At 43.6% G+C, this 18,060-nt stretch overlaps 1 protein-coding gene across 4 annotated transcripts in view; it reads right to left on the bottom strand.

Moving 5' to 3' along the window:
- Positions 1 to 12,445, bottom strand: part of GSDME (gasdermin E) — a 49,697-nt gene extending 37,252 nt beyond the window's left edge. For 3 of the 4 annotated variants that reach the window (XM_081079524.1, XM_081079527.1, XM_081079526.1), the window contains exons 1-3: positions 12,029 to 12,167; positions 4,749 to 4,978; positions 915 to 1,107 (exon numbers count right to left, since the gene is read on the bottom strand). In XM_081079524.1, the coding sequence (XP_080935650.1) occupies positions 915 to 1,107; positions 4,749 to 4,959 (404 nt within the window). In that variant the 5' untranslated portion in view covers positions 4,960 to 4,978; positions 12,029 to 12,167. Of the gene's footprint in view, positions 1 to 914; positions 1,108 to 4,748; positions 4,979 to 12,028; positions 12,168 to 12,333 lie in introns of those variants that run through there. The other variant, XM_081079525.1, reaches the window with a different exon arrangement.
- Between the last annotated feature and the right edge of the window lie 5,615 nt (positions 12,446 to 18,060).

The following is an 18,060-nucleotide window of genomic DNA, read 5'->3' as shown; positions in this document are numbered from 1 at the left end:
AGAAAAGGGAACCCCTCATCCACTACTGGTGGGATTCAAATTGCCGCAGCCACGATGGAAAACGGTTTGGAGGTTCCTCAAAAAATTAAAAATAGAACTACCTTATGACCCAGCAATTCCACCTCTGGGTATTTATCTGAAGAAACCCAAACACTAATTCAAAAAGATATATGTACCCGTATGATCACTGCAACACTATTTACAATAGCCAAAATATGGAAGCAACCTAAGTGCCCATCGATAGACAAATCGATAGACAAGTGGATAAAGATGTGGTACATACATACAACGGAATATTACTTGGCCATAAAAAAGAATGAAATCTGCCATTTGCAACAACATGGATGGACCTAGAGAGTATTATGCTAAGTGAAGGAAGTCAAAGACAGACAAATACCATCTGATTTCACTTATATGTGGAATCTAAAAACAAATAAATGAACATACAAAACAAAAACAAACTTTTAGATACAGAGACAAATTGATGGTTGCCAAATGGGAGGTGGATTGGGGAGGCTGGATGAAAAAGAGAAAGGGATTAAGATGTACAAATTGCCAGTAATAAAAACAGTCACGGGGACATTAGTACAGCATAGGGAATAGAGTCAATAACATTGTAATAACTATGTGTGGCGTCAGATGGGTACTAGACTTATTGGGGTAATTACTTAGTAAGTTATATAAATGTTTAACCACTGTGTTGTACAGTACATCTGAAACTAATATAATATTGTACATCAACTGTAATGGGAAAAAAAATAGAATGAGCTCCTCATAAAGTTTAAGCACAACGGGAATTCCACAATGTTTGTTGATTTGCTAAGTAAGTTCCCATTGGCCACCCTTTTAACAAAAATCCAACTTTAAATGTCAGGTGATTCAAAATCCAAAATGCCAAACCAAATTCTCCTTACCTGTCAACAGCATGTCTGAGGAGCTGCTGCAAGTCGACCTCCTGCTTGCTCAGGGTTCCAAACGAAGACTGACTCTCCACAAGTCCTTTGCCTCCGACATTCACCTTGACCTTCCCCAGGGCCGTCTCAAGGGTCCCACTCACATGGTTTTCAAACTTGCCCTCGTATTTCACAAAGTCTGACTCCACGATCACTGGAGTGAATGAGACATACAAAGGAATCTGATGACGATACGGCCACCTCTGAGCCTTATGTCACCTAGCTCTCCAATCCTGTGGAGAGCCATAGGAAACGTGAGGCTTCCATTCAAAATTGGAAGCTCGCAGCCATGCTGTTGTGTATGAGCAAAAGGAAATGGACCCAGCACATCTGGGTGCTGACTGAGTGTATGGCGTGAACTGGTGGCCAGCGACTTTACTGGGTGCTTTTTTGTTTTTTCATCTTTCAATTACAATATATACATACACAGAAAAGCACACAAATAGTATCTGTAGAGTTTAATGAATAATTTGAAAGCAAACATCTATGTAACCACTACCCAGGTGAAGAAATAGAACATTTTAAATGTGTGCTCTTCTAGGGTGAAGGGACTAGATGAAGAAGACACCTAAACAGAGAGAAAATCGCAGACCCCACCCAGGACACACACTCCAGTGGCCTGCCTTACTCAGTATCTGGCAGGTCAGCCAATTTGGACCTGTCCTTGGGCATCTTCCTTTCCCACCCATCAGTCTTGGAGAACATTCCCCTAGCTGTCATTACCATCTCCCTGCAAAGAATTCCCTGCCCAGACTGACCTGTTTATGTCTGTCTGACCTTTACCTGGTCATTTGATTCCTTGTTATGCAATTCCTTATCTCTGCTTTCCTGATACAGTCAGTGGGCATGCCCTCCCTGCCTCCAACACCATCCTGGAACACACAAGCTCCAGACTCTCCGTTCGTTCTGGCTTCCCAAGCACTCAGGAAGATACAACCACCCATTTGGTGTCCCAGCTTCAATCAAGTCTCCTGGGAATTGCCATGTTCCTCCTCTGGTCACATCCAGGTGATTGCAACAGACTACCTTCGAGAGCTGCCCTTTTCATTTGAACACTCAAGATAAATATCTGATGATCTCATGCCTGAACTGTCAGCCTCCTCATGTCTCCAGGTTTATACTGTTCAGATTTTTAATCATGCTGAATACCACCATAAAAACAGTTGCAATCATCAGCAATACACACTGAGAGTCTCTTCGGAACTTCACACTTGGCGTTTTCTGTTTCCCTGACCCAAGGCTCTCCTGGGCCCCTGATGGGACTTCATAAGGGATTCAAATCCACCTGGATGGAGTCTGAACGGTTTCTTTCTTTCCATCCATACACTGCTTCCAACACCTGTATTTCTTTCACTCCAGTCAAGAAAACCCATTCCTCAATCAGGAGAATCAATCACCATTCATTATCTTTGACAATTGTAAAGTAGAGAATCATCTCCACCACCTCCACCAGAAACAGGAAGCCTGTGAAAATGCCCCCAATTCCAACCTTTTCCTATTCGCATCTTGTGACATACAAACACTCTGGGAAATACTTTGGGATGCAGGATAGATGGAGCAGTGTTAAGAGCTCAAGATTTATCACAACTCTAATATCCCTAGCTAGGAGAACTTGGGCAGCATTCAGCTCCCTGAACCTCAGCTTTGCTACTGGCGACTTGGAGATAATTGATAATCCCTACTAATGGATTCTGTTTCAAGTCCATGTACGTAAAGCATGTAAAACAGAGCTTGGCACATAGCCAGTGCTCAACCCATCCACTGGGTTTAAGCCAGAACATCATTGCTGATAAACAGGACAGTCCTGGGTTGTACAAAGTGCTGCACAGACAGAAATTCTATCTTCAGGTCACAGTTCTGGCCTCAATTGGGTTATTATCGCTCCTGCGAACTCTGTCCCCACAACAGAGGACAGCCAAGACTGTGCATTCCAAAAAGCCACTCCAGACACACCTCCAGAAAATATGTCATCTGTGCACACTTCGGCCTCATGTCGTCAGCTGCTGCTGGTGGAAGAGAAAGTGAGGAAACCAACAGGCTATCGCTGGGCTGTCAATACGCAAGTCGCCACCCCTCAAACCTTCACATCCCTGGGCAACACAAAAACTCCAGTGTTGTCGGGAGAGGCAAACAAAGGTGAAGCATCCTGAATCGGCTCAGTAGGCAAGGTAAAGGACACGGTCACCACAGCCCTAACACCAACAGGACATAGAAGCAGGGGTGCGCTCTGGCCTCCGATGCTTAGCACAGGTGGTTCTCCTTCACTTGCAATGACTACAGCCGATCTTATCCATCTAATGCGAGTCTTCATGACCTTTCGGGACACCACAGAAGAGGCAATTCAACAGCACAAAGCAGTGAAACTGCAATTACTCAGGAGTCCATGGTCTATTCTGTGAATTTTTTTCTCTTGCCCCTCAATAGAAGTTCTACTAGAAATCCAGCGGTGGTGGGGAGACTACATAAAATGTGTATTAATTCATTTGCCCATCACTTGTCGGCTCTGATAATGAGACTAGTTGAAGAAAGCATGACTAGGTTGCTAGTGGAGAAATTATTTCCTCTCTCTCTTTTCCCCTTTAATGGAGATGTAATGACAAAATTAGAGAGATTTAAAGCTGAACGAAGACTCGGACAACATTTAGTCCAATAATTAAGAGGTAATGTTACTTTCACATATCATCATGTTCCAAAAAGTATTGTAGTAATGAGTACCAAAAGTCTTCAAAAAGTTCCTAACCTCTCCAGTAATTCCATCTACAAAAGGGCTGAAAAATTGCTTAAAGGAAAAACAAACAACAAAAATTTAGACAAAAATGTTCACTGCAGCCTTATCTATAAAGCATTAAATTGGAATGGTTAAGCAAATTAAGGTGCTTACATACAAAGAAACATTACGTATTTATCGAAAGCAGTATTAAAAAGTTAAAGCATTGAAGGAAAACTTATATAAGGTTAAATAAAAAATAAGGAGTATATAAAAATTACACGTATTATGTTTCCAATTTTGTTTATGAAAATTAGATGCAGAGGAGAAAAAAAAGACTAATCCCTACTAATGGGAATTAGTACTAATGGGAATTAACACTTGGTATTTTTGTTGATTTATTTTCTAAGTGCCTTTCTATATTTTGTAACTACTCCACTGTAATAACAATGAGTCTGACTCCATGGAGATGTTTGCCAGCTGACTGCTTTCACTCCCTCTTCCCTTTCTGTTACACACCTGGGCAAGCTCGTAAGCAAACCCAAGTGTTCCCTCCATTGGCACAGGCAGGAAATTCAAACCTTGCCAGCCTCAGTCCACATGCAGAACCCTCACCCCAACTCCTCATCACAATGAAAGCTGAGCCCATCTTCTTATCCTCACTTCTCTCCACCTATTTTGGGGCCAGCTTGGGAACCTGCCACACTCTCCCCAGAAAGCTTCATTATGTGACTAACCAAACATTCCGCACCCTCCTGATGGACAGGTGCCATCATCAACCTTAACAGCAAACCAAATTTGGAGTGGTAGAGCCATCCCTCTTATGCTGAGTGCCCACATATACAATGGGTATGTCCTATAATTCTTTTATACCTCAACATGTAATATTATCTTTTAAAGATTAAGCTATAACCTTTCATGTCAGGCCTGCAGAATTTTGTTCATTTTAAGAATATTTTTAAGACTGGAAGCAAAGGAACAGGAGAAGTCATTATAAGGTATCCCCTTCTAATCACTCAAGACAACATGTGTCTAGAGAATCATCTTCTGCTCTGGGATGAATTGTAGAATGAAGCAAATCAACATACCTGGATTCAGAAACTGGTCTTCTATGAGCACATCTGCAAGGCTGACAGATAAAAACTGGTACTTCGGTCTCTGCCAACACCAGAATCGCTTTTTTTTGGTCACCAGACTTAGAAGTTGTAACTTATCAGAGTCATTCAAGTTCGATACGGCAATCAGGTTCCCTTCAGCATCAACTTCTCTAAGAAAATTCCTTGTTGCTTTGGCAAACATTTTGAGAGCTTCAGATTACCTGAAAAAAATGTTAGCCCCAAATTAAATAAGAAGTCATTACTTCATGACGTTTTCTCTAAAATTACCTTATCTCTCCCTAGTATCAATCAGTATACATAAAAGTATACCTTGTCTCTAGAAAAGCCTCTAGCTTGAGTTCAGTAGATGGCAAAGAAATCAAACTGAAATACTGAAAGAGAATATGTGTTTAAGTCAGATAGGCGAGGTTATGCTTTTGAAACAAATAACTTAAAAACGTCATGGCTTATAACAATAAAGGTTTATTTAGTGCTCACATTACATGTCCAATACTGGAGGACAGGAGAGCTTTGCTCATCATGGCCATTCGGGAATCCAGACTGAAGGGGCACCTACCATCTTGCACATTGTCAGTCATCATTCAACAGGAAAGAAAGCTCTAGAACGTCTCACACCAGCAATTAAATGCTCTGGCCCCAAAATGACATGCATCATGCCCACTCACAATTTGTCAGAACTAGTCGTGCGGCCTTAGCCAACCATAATGGCCAGGAAATACAATCCCACCAAGTATCTGGAAGGTAGAGACCTGGGAATATTTGTTGAAAAACACACTGTCTACCCCAATTTGTATTATGACCACTTTGAAGGGTCAAATGTATTTTTCTCTACACTGTGTGATTTCCCCTGGTCAAAAATGGAAATTAATTAGCTATTACTTTTTCACCCAGAAATGAACGCCTAGTCACTCTACAGATAGAGGGAGAAAGAAGAGACACATTGGAAGATATAACACGACTGGATTTGGTGAACAAAGTACAGACCATTCAATAAACGGTGCTAGAACAACTGGCGAATTGTGTGGAAAAAAATAAAGTCAGGTCCCGATCTCATGCCATACACATGTGCAAATTTTCAATGGATGGTTTTTAAGGAAAAATAAAACAATGAAAACACTAGAAAAGAAATACAGACAAATATCTGTATAATTGAAGGATAAGAAAGGCCTTTAGGAAGATAAATGGAAAACTGGGGGAAAAAAGCTTGTAATATTTATAACAAAGAACTAGAATACTTTATATAAAAAAACTTTTACAAATAAAGTTTTTAAAATACTGTAGTAGAAACATGAGCAAAGGTTATAAACAAGTCACACAGGTCACATAAAGTGCACATAATAATATGTGTGTATGAATACATACATATGTGTACATACACAAATACACACATCTATAATCGTTATCACTCAAAAAAGCCCCAACTGAAATAAGATCTCTTTAAACTCTCCATGGTCAAAGGTTAAAATGTCTAATGGACAAGAACTGTGTTTTATTTGTACTTGTACCCTGGTGTCTGGCAGTTATAGATAATAAAATCACATAGTGACAGCTGGACATAATCTTAGACATTAACTAGTTCAACTCACTTTAACATGAATATCCCGTAGGAAATCAGAAACATTTGCCTTACCTGTCACTAGTTCTTCTTTAAAGTACCTTTTCTTAGATTATTGTGTAGCTACCTAACCCTGTTCTTGTATATTAATAAGAATGGACATTCAAGGAAGGGATTCTAAAATATGAAAATAGCTTTCTTCTGACCAACAGTGAAAAAGGAGAAACGAAGGAAAACTAAATACTGTGCTCAGGCTTTCATCTCTAATTAATCTCTCACTATACTAAACATAAGGATCTTACATGCAATGGAGCATTCATCTGTTCATTGATTGAAACATTTATTAAATCATTCATTCATTATTCTTCAGTACATTCTATCTCCAGGTACCTTGTTTAAGCACATAAGCTATGGAGACAAAAATTAGTTTCTGCCCTTAATGAGCTACTCATTTGGTGGCCAGATGGAGAAATTAGCAGTCAAGTTTTGTGCTAGATATTGACACAGATTGCGACAAGAAATGAACTAAGAAAAAGGCATCTAAATCCAACGGGAGACAACATAGAGTCTCAGACGTAGCCAGCATCGAGCTGCGTTTTGTGAGCTAGGTAGAAGAAGGCAGGCAAAGAGCACTATGAGGGGTGCTCTAGCAGACCAGCCACAATTCTAAGATCCCAGAGTTTGCAGGAGGTGGCAGAGGGGTGGGGAAAATAGTGCAAGGCAAGATTTGTGACCAGCGAGCTCATGATGTCCAGGAGACATCGTTTTGTGTGGAGGTGCCCATCACCACTTCCTTGACAGACCTGTAATTGCTTTTCAAGCTCTGAGACTGGTTCCTGCACTTGGGTGCAGGGCTCTAGAGCTGGGTAGGGCAAAGGGCAAGGAGGAGGAGACCTCCGCCCAGGTCTTTGGAGGAGACACCGTCCCACGAGACTGCTGCCGGGCCCCGGGGGGCTAGACAGACATTGTCTGATCGTAATGGACACTTTCCTTCTGACATAAACCAAGACCTCTCTCTTGTGTCTTATGGGTGCTGGTTCCTGGAACAGGCCATTGTTGTGACCGGATAAGCATGTAAGGCATTTTCCAGCACCTGGGACAGGGCACATACCAGCATCTTTATCCATCCATTCTATATATCATTCTTTGGCGCCTGCCAAGTGGCATGAAGGATATCCACTTCGTCTTGCAGCTGCCCAAGACGTGTCTCGTAACTTTCCCTTAATAAACTCTGTTAACTGCCAGACTGGAGTGGCCTGACTCTATCTTCCATCTTTCGCTGCCCTCTGCTTACAGAAATAGATTTTTCAGTCTAGGGGCTTTGCACTGGGTCTGCATATACCACCAAGGTCCTGAAAACCCATGCCTCTCCTACTGGGAACCAAGGGAGCAGGAGCCATTGGAGGGGTGGGATAGGCAATGTGACCGGAGTGGTCACTTAAAAAGACTTTCTGGGAGCAAAACAGGAAACCAGCCAGAAGGGAACACGATTAGAGACAAGCAACATATGATGCTGCTGAACTATGTCAATGGCATAAGGATAGAAAAGATGCTGGTTGGCGCTTTCCCCAGAACTCTAGTTGGATGTGAGGGTGGTGATGAAAGAGAGGGGCTCCCTAGGATGGCCTTCAGGTAGCTCAGGTGTGGGTTGGCTGATGAGACGGAGATGCCAGTTACCAAGAGAGGAAATTTGGGAAGAAGCAGATTGCTGGGGAACAATAAGACAGTAACTGCTGAAAGTGTACCTAGAATAAGGTGCAAGATTTATTTTGCCAAACACAGGAAAAGAACTTTTAACAAAACAAGGTCTGCTGATGACCTGTGGGAATTTACCTTGCTTGTCCAAGAGACGAGCTGCAACAAAATCTGCCTCAATTTATCACTGGTGCCAGGATGTCTATTTTGTGGTTTCTATTCTTTTCTGGGACAACCTGAAAGAAAGTTCACTACCCTGGGCGGCTAGTTGGTTCAGTTGGTTAGAGTGCAGTGCTCTTAACACCAACATCACCGGTTTGATTCCCACATGAGCCAGTGAGCTGCACCCTCTACAACTAGAATGAAAACAATGACTTGACTGGCAGCTGATGGGTCCTGGAAAAACACACTCTTCCCCAATATTCCCCAATTTAAAAAAAAAAAAAAAAAGATTTTTTTTATTTATTAAAAAAAAGAAGGTTTCTGAAGAAGCACAATCAGACTTGCCATTGAAAAACATAAAATCCATCTGTTGTAGATGGCAAAGCCTTAGTAATGACATTAATTCTTCCCAGAAAGATTAGAGGATAAAGAAAAAAAAATCCTAAATTAATTTCATTTTTTTTCCATCTAACATCAAACATAACCAATTTGTCTTCTTGACATGATTGGATTTTTTAGGAAGGGTTAATGGAAGTGGCTACTGCTTTGTAGGTTTTTAATAAAATCAAGGTTATTGAATGAAGGAACTCTGAGAATCTTCTCCTTGTGGAGTTAAATTAGAGGTTTCTTTTCTATTATTATGTTTGAATGCATATTTACATGGCTCAAATAGCTAAACTGTATAAAAAGATATACATCAAGAAATCCCACCCTACCCAGGTCCCATCATCCCTTTCACCCGTTTCCCCTTCAGGTGTATCCCCCTGTTTCTTTATACAAATACAAATAAATAAAATGCTCAGATCCAACTGAAGCATCTAGAACCCAAGTGGCCTGACACAGACAAGCACAACAATATCTCAATTAACCAGAAGTCTAACTTCAGATTCAAATTTCCAGAATGCTCCAACCTAGAAGTAGATGACAATGGCCTCATGAGAGGTCTAGTGCAAAATGCTCGTGACCAAAACCCCACTGCATTTCACAGCTGTACCACCACTGATCCTGGGCCTTAAGAATGCTATTAGCGAACAGTCCCTACTCACCTGCCTACAGGGTTTCCCAGCTTCCCAAAGCGGAACTCAGAGAGCCAAAGTAAATGTGGTAAGGACATGCTAGCTTGAATCAGACTCCTGGACAAGAGATCTCAAAGGCAAAGATCAAGAAACCAAGACACCAACACAAAGTTAGAAAAGCAGATGGCCACTGGCTCCTGGGAGCAAAGAATCCTAAAAATGGTTGCCACGGTAATGATTGCATGAGGAGATACTATCATCACTAGTGTCCATTCTTAAGACTGATTCCGAGTGATGGGATTATCAAATCTTCGAGTTGGAAGGGACCCAGTTCTTTCTCATACCCAAATCAAGATTCTTCTTCGGAGCAGCTCTGGCTGATCACCGGGCCTCTGCTTGAACAGTTCTAGGGAAGAAACTTCAACATCAAAATGAACTAGATCGAGAGAGAGGCAAATGTATGTTGAGTACTTGCTATGTGCCAGGCATTGGGTTAAGTCCTCTTGATGCATTTCCTCATTTAATCTTCACAACAACCCTGAGTAGGCATTGTCCACATTTTACAGATGTGGCAACTGACGTTCAAAAATGTTAAGTAACTTACCCAAGGTTATGAGAAAGAAAATAAGCAGCCCTGACATCCGGAAGCTGGCCAGGTACCATCAGCTCGCCCTGGCGTTGCTAGGCACTGGCCTGGCATGTTCCTGGTGAACATGAAGGTCACAGAACATAAACACCAGGCAAGGCCACTCCGGTCATGACAAATTAAGAGAAAAACAAGACTTCTCAGAATCTTGTCTGACCACAGACAAAATACGAACATCGTCCAAACCACAAACATGACCAAACACCCTCACCACCACGACCATCAACCCTGGCAAACGAGGGACAGCTGCTTCTTGGCCAACCACAGCTCTAGCCCCATTCTAGCCTCCCCTCCTTTTAGACAAGATTTGTGAAGATACTCAATACAATTTCCCTGGCTTCCTGACAGCATCCAATCCTAGCCAAGCATCCAACAACGCCAAGTCTTGTTTCCTTAAGCTCTCTCCAGAATTGCCTACAAGCCCAAATACTTTAACTCCTTTTGGACACCCACTTACTGAGACCCTCCGGGGTTCCTCATGATGTGAGGTCTCCCTCAGTGCCAGGAGCAACAAACCCGACTTGTTCAACTCTAATTGTGTTACTGAAGGTCTTTGACTAGAGGGCACTGAATGTCACATTAGAGAATTAATGCTGACCCCGATTCCAACGAAGGTCCACCTGTCTCTCAAGCCTAGGCCTAACCACCCTGCTCTGTTGATTCCCTAGTCAGTTTTTTGGGGGGTAGGGGACGGGGCTACAAATAACTTATTTTATAAAGTAAGAAAGCCTGCTCAAAAGGGTAAACTTCAGTTATGGTGAAAGCAAACATCACGGCTGTGGAACACATTATTTCCTCACTACCTCGGGAAAGGAGACATTTCTATACTTGTCTCACTGTCAACAACTTCAGCACAGTTAGAATTATTTTCAGTTTTCTAAATAACAAAGTGAAATTGGGTCTATTAACACAGAGGTGTCATCCTTTTATATCTTCCAGTGCTTACAGCCCAGTCCCTGAGCTCATTTTTATAAGAAGACAAAGTAAAGACCAGATACTCTATCATTTCTTTCTAAAATAAACATCAGTGTGTGAAATAATAATAATTTTTAAAATGATGGCCAAAAGACAGGCATGAGCTTGAAGAAGGAGTCAGCAACGGCTTTGGGGAAGTGGAGTGGATAACAGAAAAGAGACTGATTAATAATAGAGAAGAACCCTCTGGTCCTCTTGAGGGCTCAAAAAGAAGAAAAAGAAAAGCTCTTCGGGAAACTATAAGGCCTCCTCTTAAAGCAGGTGAGCAAAGAGGTGGCTGCTGGGGGTTTGGGCCACATTGCTCAGATCTCTCTAATTGCCTAGGCTCAACTTCTCCCGGCTAGTTTCCTTCATCAGAAGAGCTCCTTGGTGGTGGATTTTGAAAAGGATTCACATAATGTATTCAGCTGTTTTTCCGGCCTTCACAGCACGTCTTTCCCACCACTGACTCATCATCGGTCTATCTGCCTCTGGAGGGCAGCGATGTCAAGACATGTATCCCTCTCGCCATCCTATCCTCTTCCTGGAGGGCAGAACGCTGTCAAAGAGTGATTTTTTAAAAAAAAAAAACCGCTCTACAACAAACGCCCTCTTACGAGCCGCAGCCGTCTAAGTCTCCGCCTCTCCTGTACGGATGGCAAGAGGGTCTGGGGTCCGCACGTCAAGGCCCCAGGAGCCAGGCGGGCAGCGGTGATGTCATCCCACCTCAGGCAGAGAACACCGAGGGGCGCCTGGCTCCGCCCCACCCCGACCCAGGTGGAGTGGCTCGGACCGGTGCAGAGGCTGAGTTCCACGTCGGCTCCGGCCTTTCCCGCACACGAGCCCCTCGCCCCCTTCCCCCCCACCCCCCACCCCACCACCCTTCACCCCTCCACCCACTCCACCGCCCAGGCCGGGAAAGCCTCGGACATCCAGAGGAGCAACCAGAACAAAGAATGAAGGAGTGGGGAGGGGGTGGTGACAGGGGAAGACAGAGGTACCGGCTGCCCTTGCAACAGCCTGGGAAGGAAAGGGAAGCGGGAAGGGAGAGACGGGGGATGGGAAGATGCGGGTGCTTCGGGGAGGAAGAGTGGAACAGAGGCGAGCGGCGGGGGCGCGACGCGGCCGATCCGCCCCCTTAAGCGGGAGGGGGAGGGGTGTCCCGAGAGGAAAGAACCGCGCGGCCTCGGCAGGAGCCGCCGCCGAGCCTGCCCGCACTCACCTCCGGCGCGGGTCCCCAAAGCCGCGCGCCCCGCGCAGGCCACAGTTGCCGATGACCGGGGAGGCGGGCCGGGGGCGGGGGCTCGGGGCGGAGGGCGGGCCCGCGGGACCTTGGCTCGTCCACGCCCCGGGGGCCGGGGTCCAGCCCAGGATGCGGGAGCCGAGGGGCGCGGGGCGCTGCGGGTGCGCGGGCGGCGGGCCAGGCGCGGGGCTCCAGCCGAGGCCCGCAGTGCACTGATTCTCTCTGGGTGGGACGCCCCCAGAGCCGGTCGCCTCTGGCCCCAGAGCTAGCCCCACGGGCCTCACCTGCCGCCCCCAGCGTCGTGGGCTGGAGCGCGGAACCTGGGGACGGCCAGGACCCGCCAGCGACAGCGGGGCGTGGACTGGCGCTGTGGCTGCACGGTCCCACGGACGGACGGCCAGAGGCCGCGGTGACCTGCGGGACAGCCCCTGGTGCCCGTGCCTGGCAGCGTCCGGACGTGGTGTGACTGTGCCCACGCTTAATCCTGATGCTTCTTAATAGTTCATGTAAGTATATTGTAAGTGTCTTGAGGGCCAGCATCTCTCCCCTACTAGGCAGGTGCTTAGAGAATGCCGAAGGAGTGAGGTGGAGCATAGCTGACGCCCAAATACTGCTTGTGACAGACTGACTTGAACGTTATATTTTTTCAGTCAGTATTTATGGACCATCTTCTCCAAGCAGTGATCTCTGCTCGGCTGAGAACAATGAAGGAGAGAAAATACGATGTCTGCCCTCTGAGAACTTACATTCAGGAGTATTAAGTTTTGTTGCTGCCTTCACCCGGGCGGGGGAAGCGTGCGGGCCTTCCCACGGACCCCCGTATGCTCCGGGCATATCCCTACATTACAGATGTCAGTCAGGCCATCCCTGACTACGGACGCTCCTCAACTTCAGCTGGGGTTACATCCAGATAAACCCACCCGAAGTTAAAAAAAAACAGCCAATCAAAAATGCCTTTAAGACACCTAACCGACTGAACATCACAGCTTCGCAAAATTTACTCCGAACACTTGCACTAGCCAGTAGTGGAGGACGATCGTCTCACACAATGAATATATGCAGAGGACTGGTGTGTACCCTGCTGATGGCATGGCGGACTGCCAGCTGCGGTAGGTTGCATCAGGAGAGAGTATCCTGCTGAATACTCCCAGGCACAAAGCAGGCCACTGAATGCATGTTGCTTTCGCACCATCAACAGAGATAACTGAACCACCGTAAGTCGGAGACCATCTGTATTCAAATTAAAAGTAGAGCCAGTCTACCAACCCACAGTCCCCATCTGCTTGATTTTGCTCCTTCGCACTGATCAGCATCCCGTAGACTACATGCAGCATACTTGTTTCATGTAGTGTTATAGACCTTCCTCTCCCCTAGAACGTCAGCTCCATGAGGACAGGGCCTCGTGTCTATGTTTTTCATTAGACCCAGCACCTAGCATAATACCAGATACCTGGTAGACAGTCAGTAAATAATTGTGAAGGAATGCATCCTCTTGTGTGTTTCTCCAACTAGATTGTGGGGTCTTACTCATTTTAGCAGTGCCTGGCCCAAAGTAAGTGCACAACTAATGGTTGTTGGATGAATGAGTGAATAAAAATGATTGAGATCAGTGGTCCCCTTTAGACCCCCTGCCTTGCCAGAGTGATTAGGTATTAGAAGAAAAAAAGAATCGTCCTTGTCCTGTTAAGAGACATTTCATCCAGGATTGGTTCTCTACGTTCATAAAACCATATGACGATGACTCTGGCTTGTTCCAGAGATTATTGCCTCCTGACATAGGACATTAATCTTAAGAACATGCTCATAAACACTGTGTTTGTGATCTTACCCCATAAGCCCCAGTCCTCTGTCTGCATAGGTTACCACTTGTAACAGAGAGTATGAGCTTTTTGGTACAACAGTAACTCAGTGGCTTCAAATTCTATTACTCTTTTGGCCTGTCCATTGCCTTTCAATTAAATTGCCTGACGAAGATAATAATAGATCAGCAGCTACTATCTATGAGTATATAGCACTTCCGATTTATTGTTGCCAAGCATGGTTCTGAGTACATTACATGGGTTGATTGACTCATTTAATCCACATAGCAACCTATTAGAGGTCCAAATTACAAATGATAAACTGAGGCACAAGCTGGGAAGCCCACCTAGCTGGGCAGAAACAGAGCCAAGATTTAAACCTAGATCATTTGACACTGTCTGAGCTTTCAAACCACTAAATGGTAGAGACTCTCCAGAACAGAAACTAGGAAGCACCGTAAGAGTCACATCCCAAGCAGTGTTTGAACAGACCTGTGTGTTTTGGGAGGGAGGGATGAATTGTGTATAAGGAAATCCTCCCCCCACTCCTTCAACAAGGCTCCTCTCCCTGTCCCCTGGTGGGGTGGGGGTGGAGGTCAGGATTCCGGCCAAGCCCTAGCTGAGAGTCTCCACGCTTCTGTTGTATTTTTGAACAGTTTTGCTTATTATTATGAAATAAAAGGATTTGAAGATTTAGATGGACAAATACAAGATGGGAACTTTTAGCCCAACTAGAAAATAAAAGGAAATACAAAGAAAACGTCAAACCCCAAGCATCTCACTCCAGTTGAGATATACTCCCTTTGAGAAAAAGAGCTCTATGGAAACAAAATTTCAAAGGACATAAACTGGGGTGATCATAAGCATGGCAAGTATTTGATTTTAAAATGATTCATTATAGAAACTCCATATGTTTCAAGTTACAGAACTTCTGAAACATACAGATGGGGAGGTGTATTCCCTATTCCATCCCCAGATCCTTACTGAGTAAACAACTTGTAAAGGTCAACAAAAACTGATAAAATTTATTAATGGGGTATATTTCATAAATGTGCATTTTGAGCCAGCTCTGTATGGCTGCCGTAACTACTTCCTAGTTTTTTGGGAGCCACTTTTGGAGAGACCTGCTCTCTCTCTTTTTAAAATTTTTATTTTCCAATTACAGTTGACATTCAATATTATATTAGTTTCAGATGTACAGCATAGTGGTTAGACATTTATATAATTTATTGAGTGATCCCTATGGTAAGTCTAGTACCCGCTTGAAACAAACAATCCAATTAAAAAATGGGCAGAGGACCTGAATAGACATTTCTCCAAAGAGAATATACACATGGCCAATAGACACATGAAAAGATACTCAATGTGACTAATCATAAGAGAAATGAAAATTAAAACTACAATGAGATGTCACCTGACACCTGCACTCTAGTAGATGAATGTCCCCTATAGAGGAGAAAGAACACAAACAACCTTTGGATCTGTCAGATCTGGGTCAAATCCAGGCTACCACTTACCAGCTGCGTGACCTTAGGCAAATTTTCAACTTTCCATTTAAAAATTACTTATAGTGTTGTCATGAGATTAAAAAAGAAGATGTACGAAATGCACTCAACACATAGTAGGCCTTTGATAAAAGTTAATTTCATTTCCTTTAATAATCACTTTCGCATAATGTCACTTTTAAATTGAGCAGAGAAATGTTCACCTGTGTATAATTTTGTCTTTTATCATACTGCTGCTCAGAGGAACAGAGCTACTAGCATAAAATAAAAATTTGACATGCACTGATATATATTTTTAAACCAATTTAATTTACCTCCCTGAATCCCAAAAGTATTTTGTTTTGTTTTTTAACTGGAGACTATATTGCCAATGCATATTACTAATTACTGCTTTAAAATAAAAAAAAACTTTATGGAGGTTTAACTATGGCCCAGAGTTAACAACCTGTTTATTTTAGTGTCCCAATCATCTCTTGTTCAATTGCAAGGTACAGATACAGACAGGAGAAGAACGGAAATGTACTTGGTGGCCAGCAAATGATCAACCAAAATTGTCAAAATTAAAAGTCTCGAGGCAAATATTATTGGACAAATAAGGAAATGAAGTAATTTCTTGTTCCAACTATCATTTACTGCATACTGTAAAACTTAGTGGCTCGAAACAACAACCGTGCTATTATACCTCATGGTTTTGAAGGTCAGGCCTTCGAGCAGGCCTCAGCTGAATGAGTCTTCAGTTCCACGTGGCTTTGACTGGAACCAGCGAGTGGAATTCAGCCAGGGAATGGCCTAGTCTGGTGGATCAAGATGGCTTCACCCATAAATCTAATGCCTTGGCAGGAATCGCTGGAAGGCAGTACTCATCAGGGACTATCAACCAGCCCCCCCTACATGTGTCCTCTTTCTCATGGTGATCCCAGGATGTCAGATTTCCTATGTGGAGGCTTGAGGCTCCAAAAGGAAAGGGAGGCTTCGAGAAAGAAGATAAAAGCTATAAGTCTTATGACTTAGCCCCTGAAGACCCAAAGTGTAACTTTCACAGCATCCTATGTGGAAGGAAGGGAGACCCAGAGAAAGGGGAATTGTTCTCTATCTCTGAATGGGAAAACAGCAAAGAATTTCCAGAAATCTTCCATCTACCACATTCGTGTGTTTTTTTTTTAACGAAATTCTCTAATTAAATAAACTGAATTAGTAAAAACTTCTATAGTTTTTGTCCATTGTTCACGAAGACAGCATAGTCAGCATTAAGGAGATTTCCCAGTAGTTGTCTATCCGTTGCCAGGTTCAAGGAAACATTCAAGAGTAAGGCAATCCAGAGCTGTACAGGCTTTGCTCATCTCATTACCATTATTCCTAAAGATGGTTCAGCATGTAATTTTGCTACACCCAGCACAGAGAAAGGCAAAGTCTATGCATCCAACAGTTTGTTAATCTAGCAAACATTTATTAAACCTACTATGTGCCAAGCATATTAGAAATTGCCTTCATAGAACTTGGGAGTCTATCTGGGAAGACAGGTAAACAATAAGGACAAAGGGTGAGAAGTTCAATGCCAGGGGAAGGCTTGGTTGGATCATCTATCATGGTGGAGGAGGAAAGTCAGTCGGGGTAAGCTAACTGCTAAAATAAATAGACCCCAAATTATAATGGCTCAAATATAATAGTAGCTCATTTGTTCTCAGTGAACAATCAAAGGAGTTCCCAAGTATAGGAGGCGAGCATGGAGGAGAGTAGTCTCTGTTCCTTTAGGGGCCAGGCTAGTGGAGGCACTGTCTTTTCCACTCAAGGCTGCCAAGGTTGCCTGGGCATGGTCGTCTCCAGCAGGCAGACAATAAAAGAACCTGGAGGATCCCTTGTAGGAGATTTTCACGGGCCTGGCACTTTAGTGTACCTTCCTTTGCCCAGAAATCAGTCACATGCCCCGCCTTAAACCACAAAGGAAACTGGAAAATGTAGTCTTTGTGCCCAGGAGAAAAAGAGGAAATAGGTTTCTGAGAGCGGTAGCAGACTCAACTTCAAAGTACTTTTAGAGGATGAAAAGGCGTTGACCAAGCTCAGAGCTTTTATAAAGAATCCCAACGAGGGCAACACAGGTAAAATTGAACCTGCGTTTAGTTTAAATCTTTTATTTTCAGATTACATAACACGTACTATAAAAAAAATTAAACCTTTCTTAATCCCACACCTAGTTTAAAGGATATCTAAGAAAACATGCAGAAACCAGTGACAGTGGGTGAGGGTGGTATTTTCATCAATAACAATTATTACTGATAAAACTTCTTAGGTGAGTTTTAATTGGCATGGGAGAGTGGGAATTGTATACACATTTGTTGTTTAGTAAGGTCCTTAAAAAGGCTAATTGCAATGGAAAAAGCAATTTGGCATGGAAAAATTATCTTGGCATCTGACTCAATCTTGACTGTTGCTAAGAGCACCAGTGCAATACATTTTTTAGTCTGAACGATGGAAGAGCCCAGAAGTTGAGCCCCTGCCCCCCCTGCGATCCTTTGACACAATGAAAGATTTGACTTTGTTTCAAACTGTTGGTAGAGATGGAATTGTTTTTTTCTAATAGTATACTTGGAAATCATCAAGCTTCACTTTCACCCCTCAAGAGAACCATACCTATCAACTCACTGCAAGGCTGGGTTTCTCTGAGGAATCCAGACAGCCAGTAGGAAATGGCTACACAGTGACCTCACAA

This window comes from Rhinolophus hipposideros (genome assembly GCF_964194185.1).
Source record: "Rhinolophus hipposideros genome assembly, chromosome: 18".
Classification (NCBI taxonomy): domain Eukaryota; kingdom Metazoa; phylum Chordata; class Mammalia; order Chiroptera; family Rhinolophidae; genus Rhinolophus; species Rhinolophus hipposideros.
This window is presented reverse-complemented; position numbering and strand designations above follow the sequence as displayed.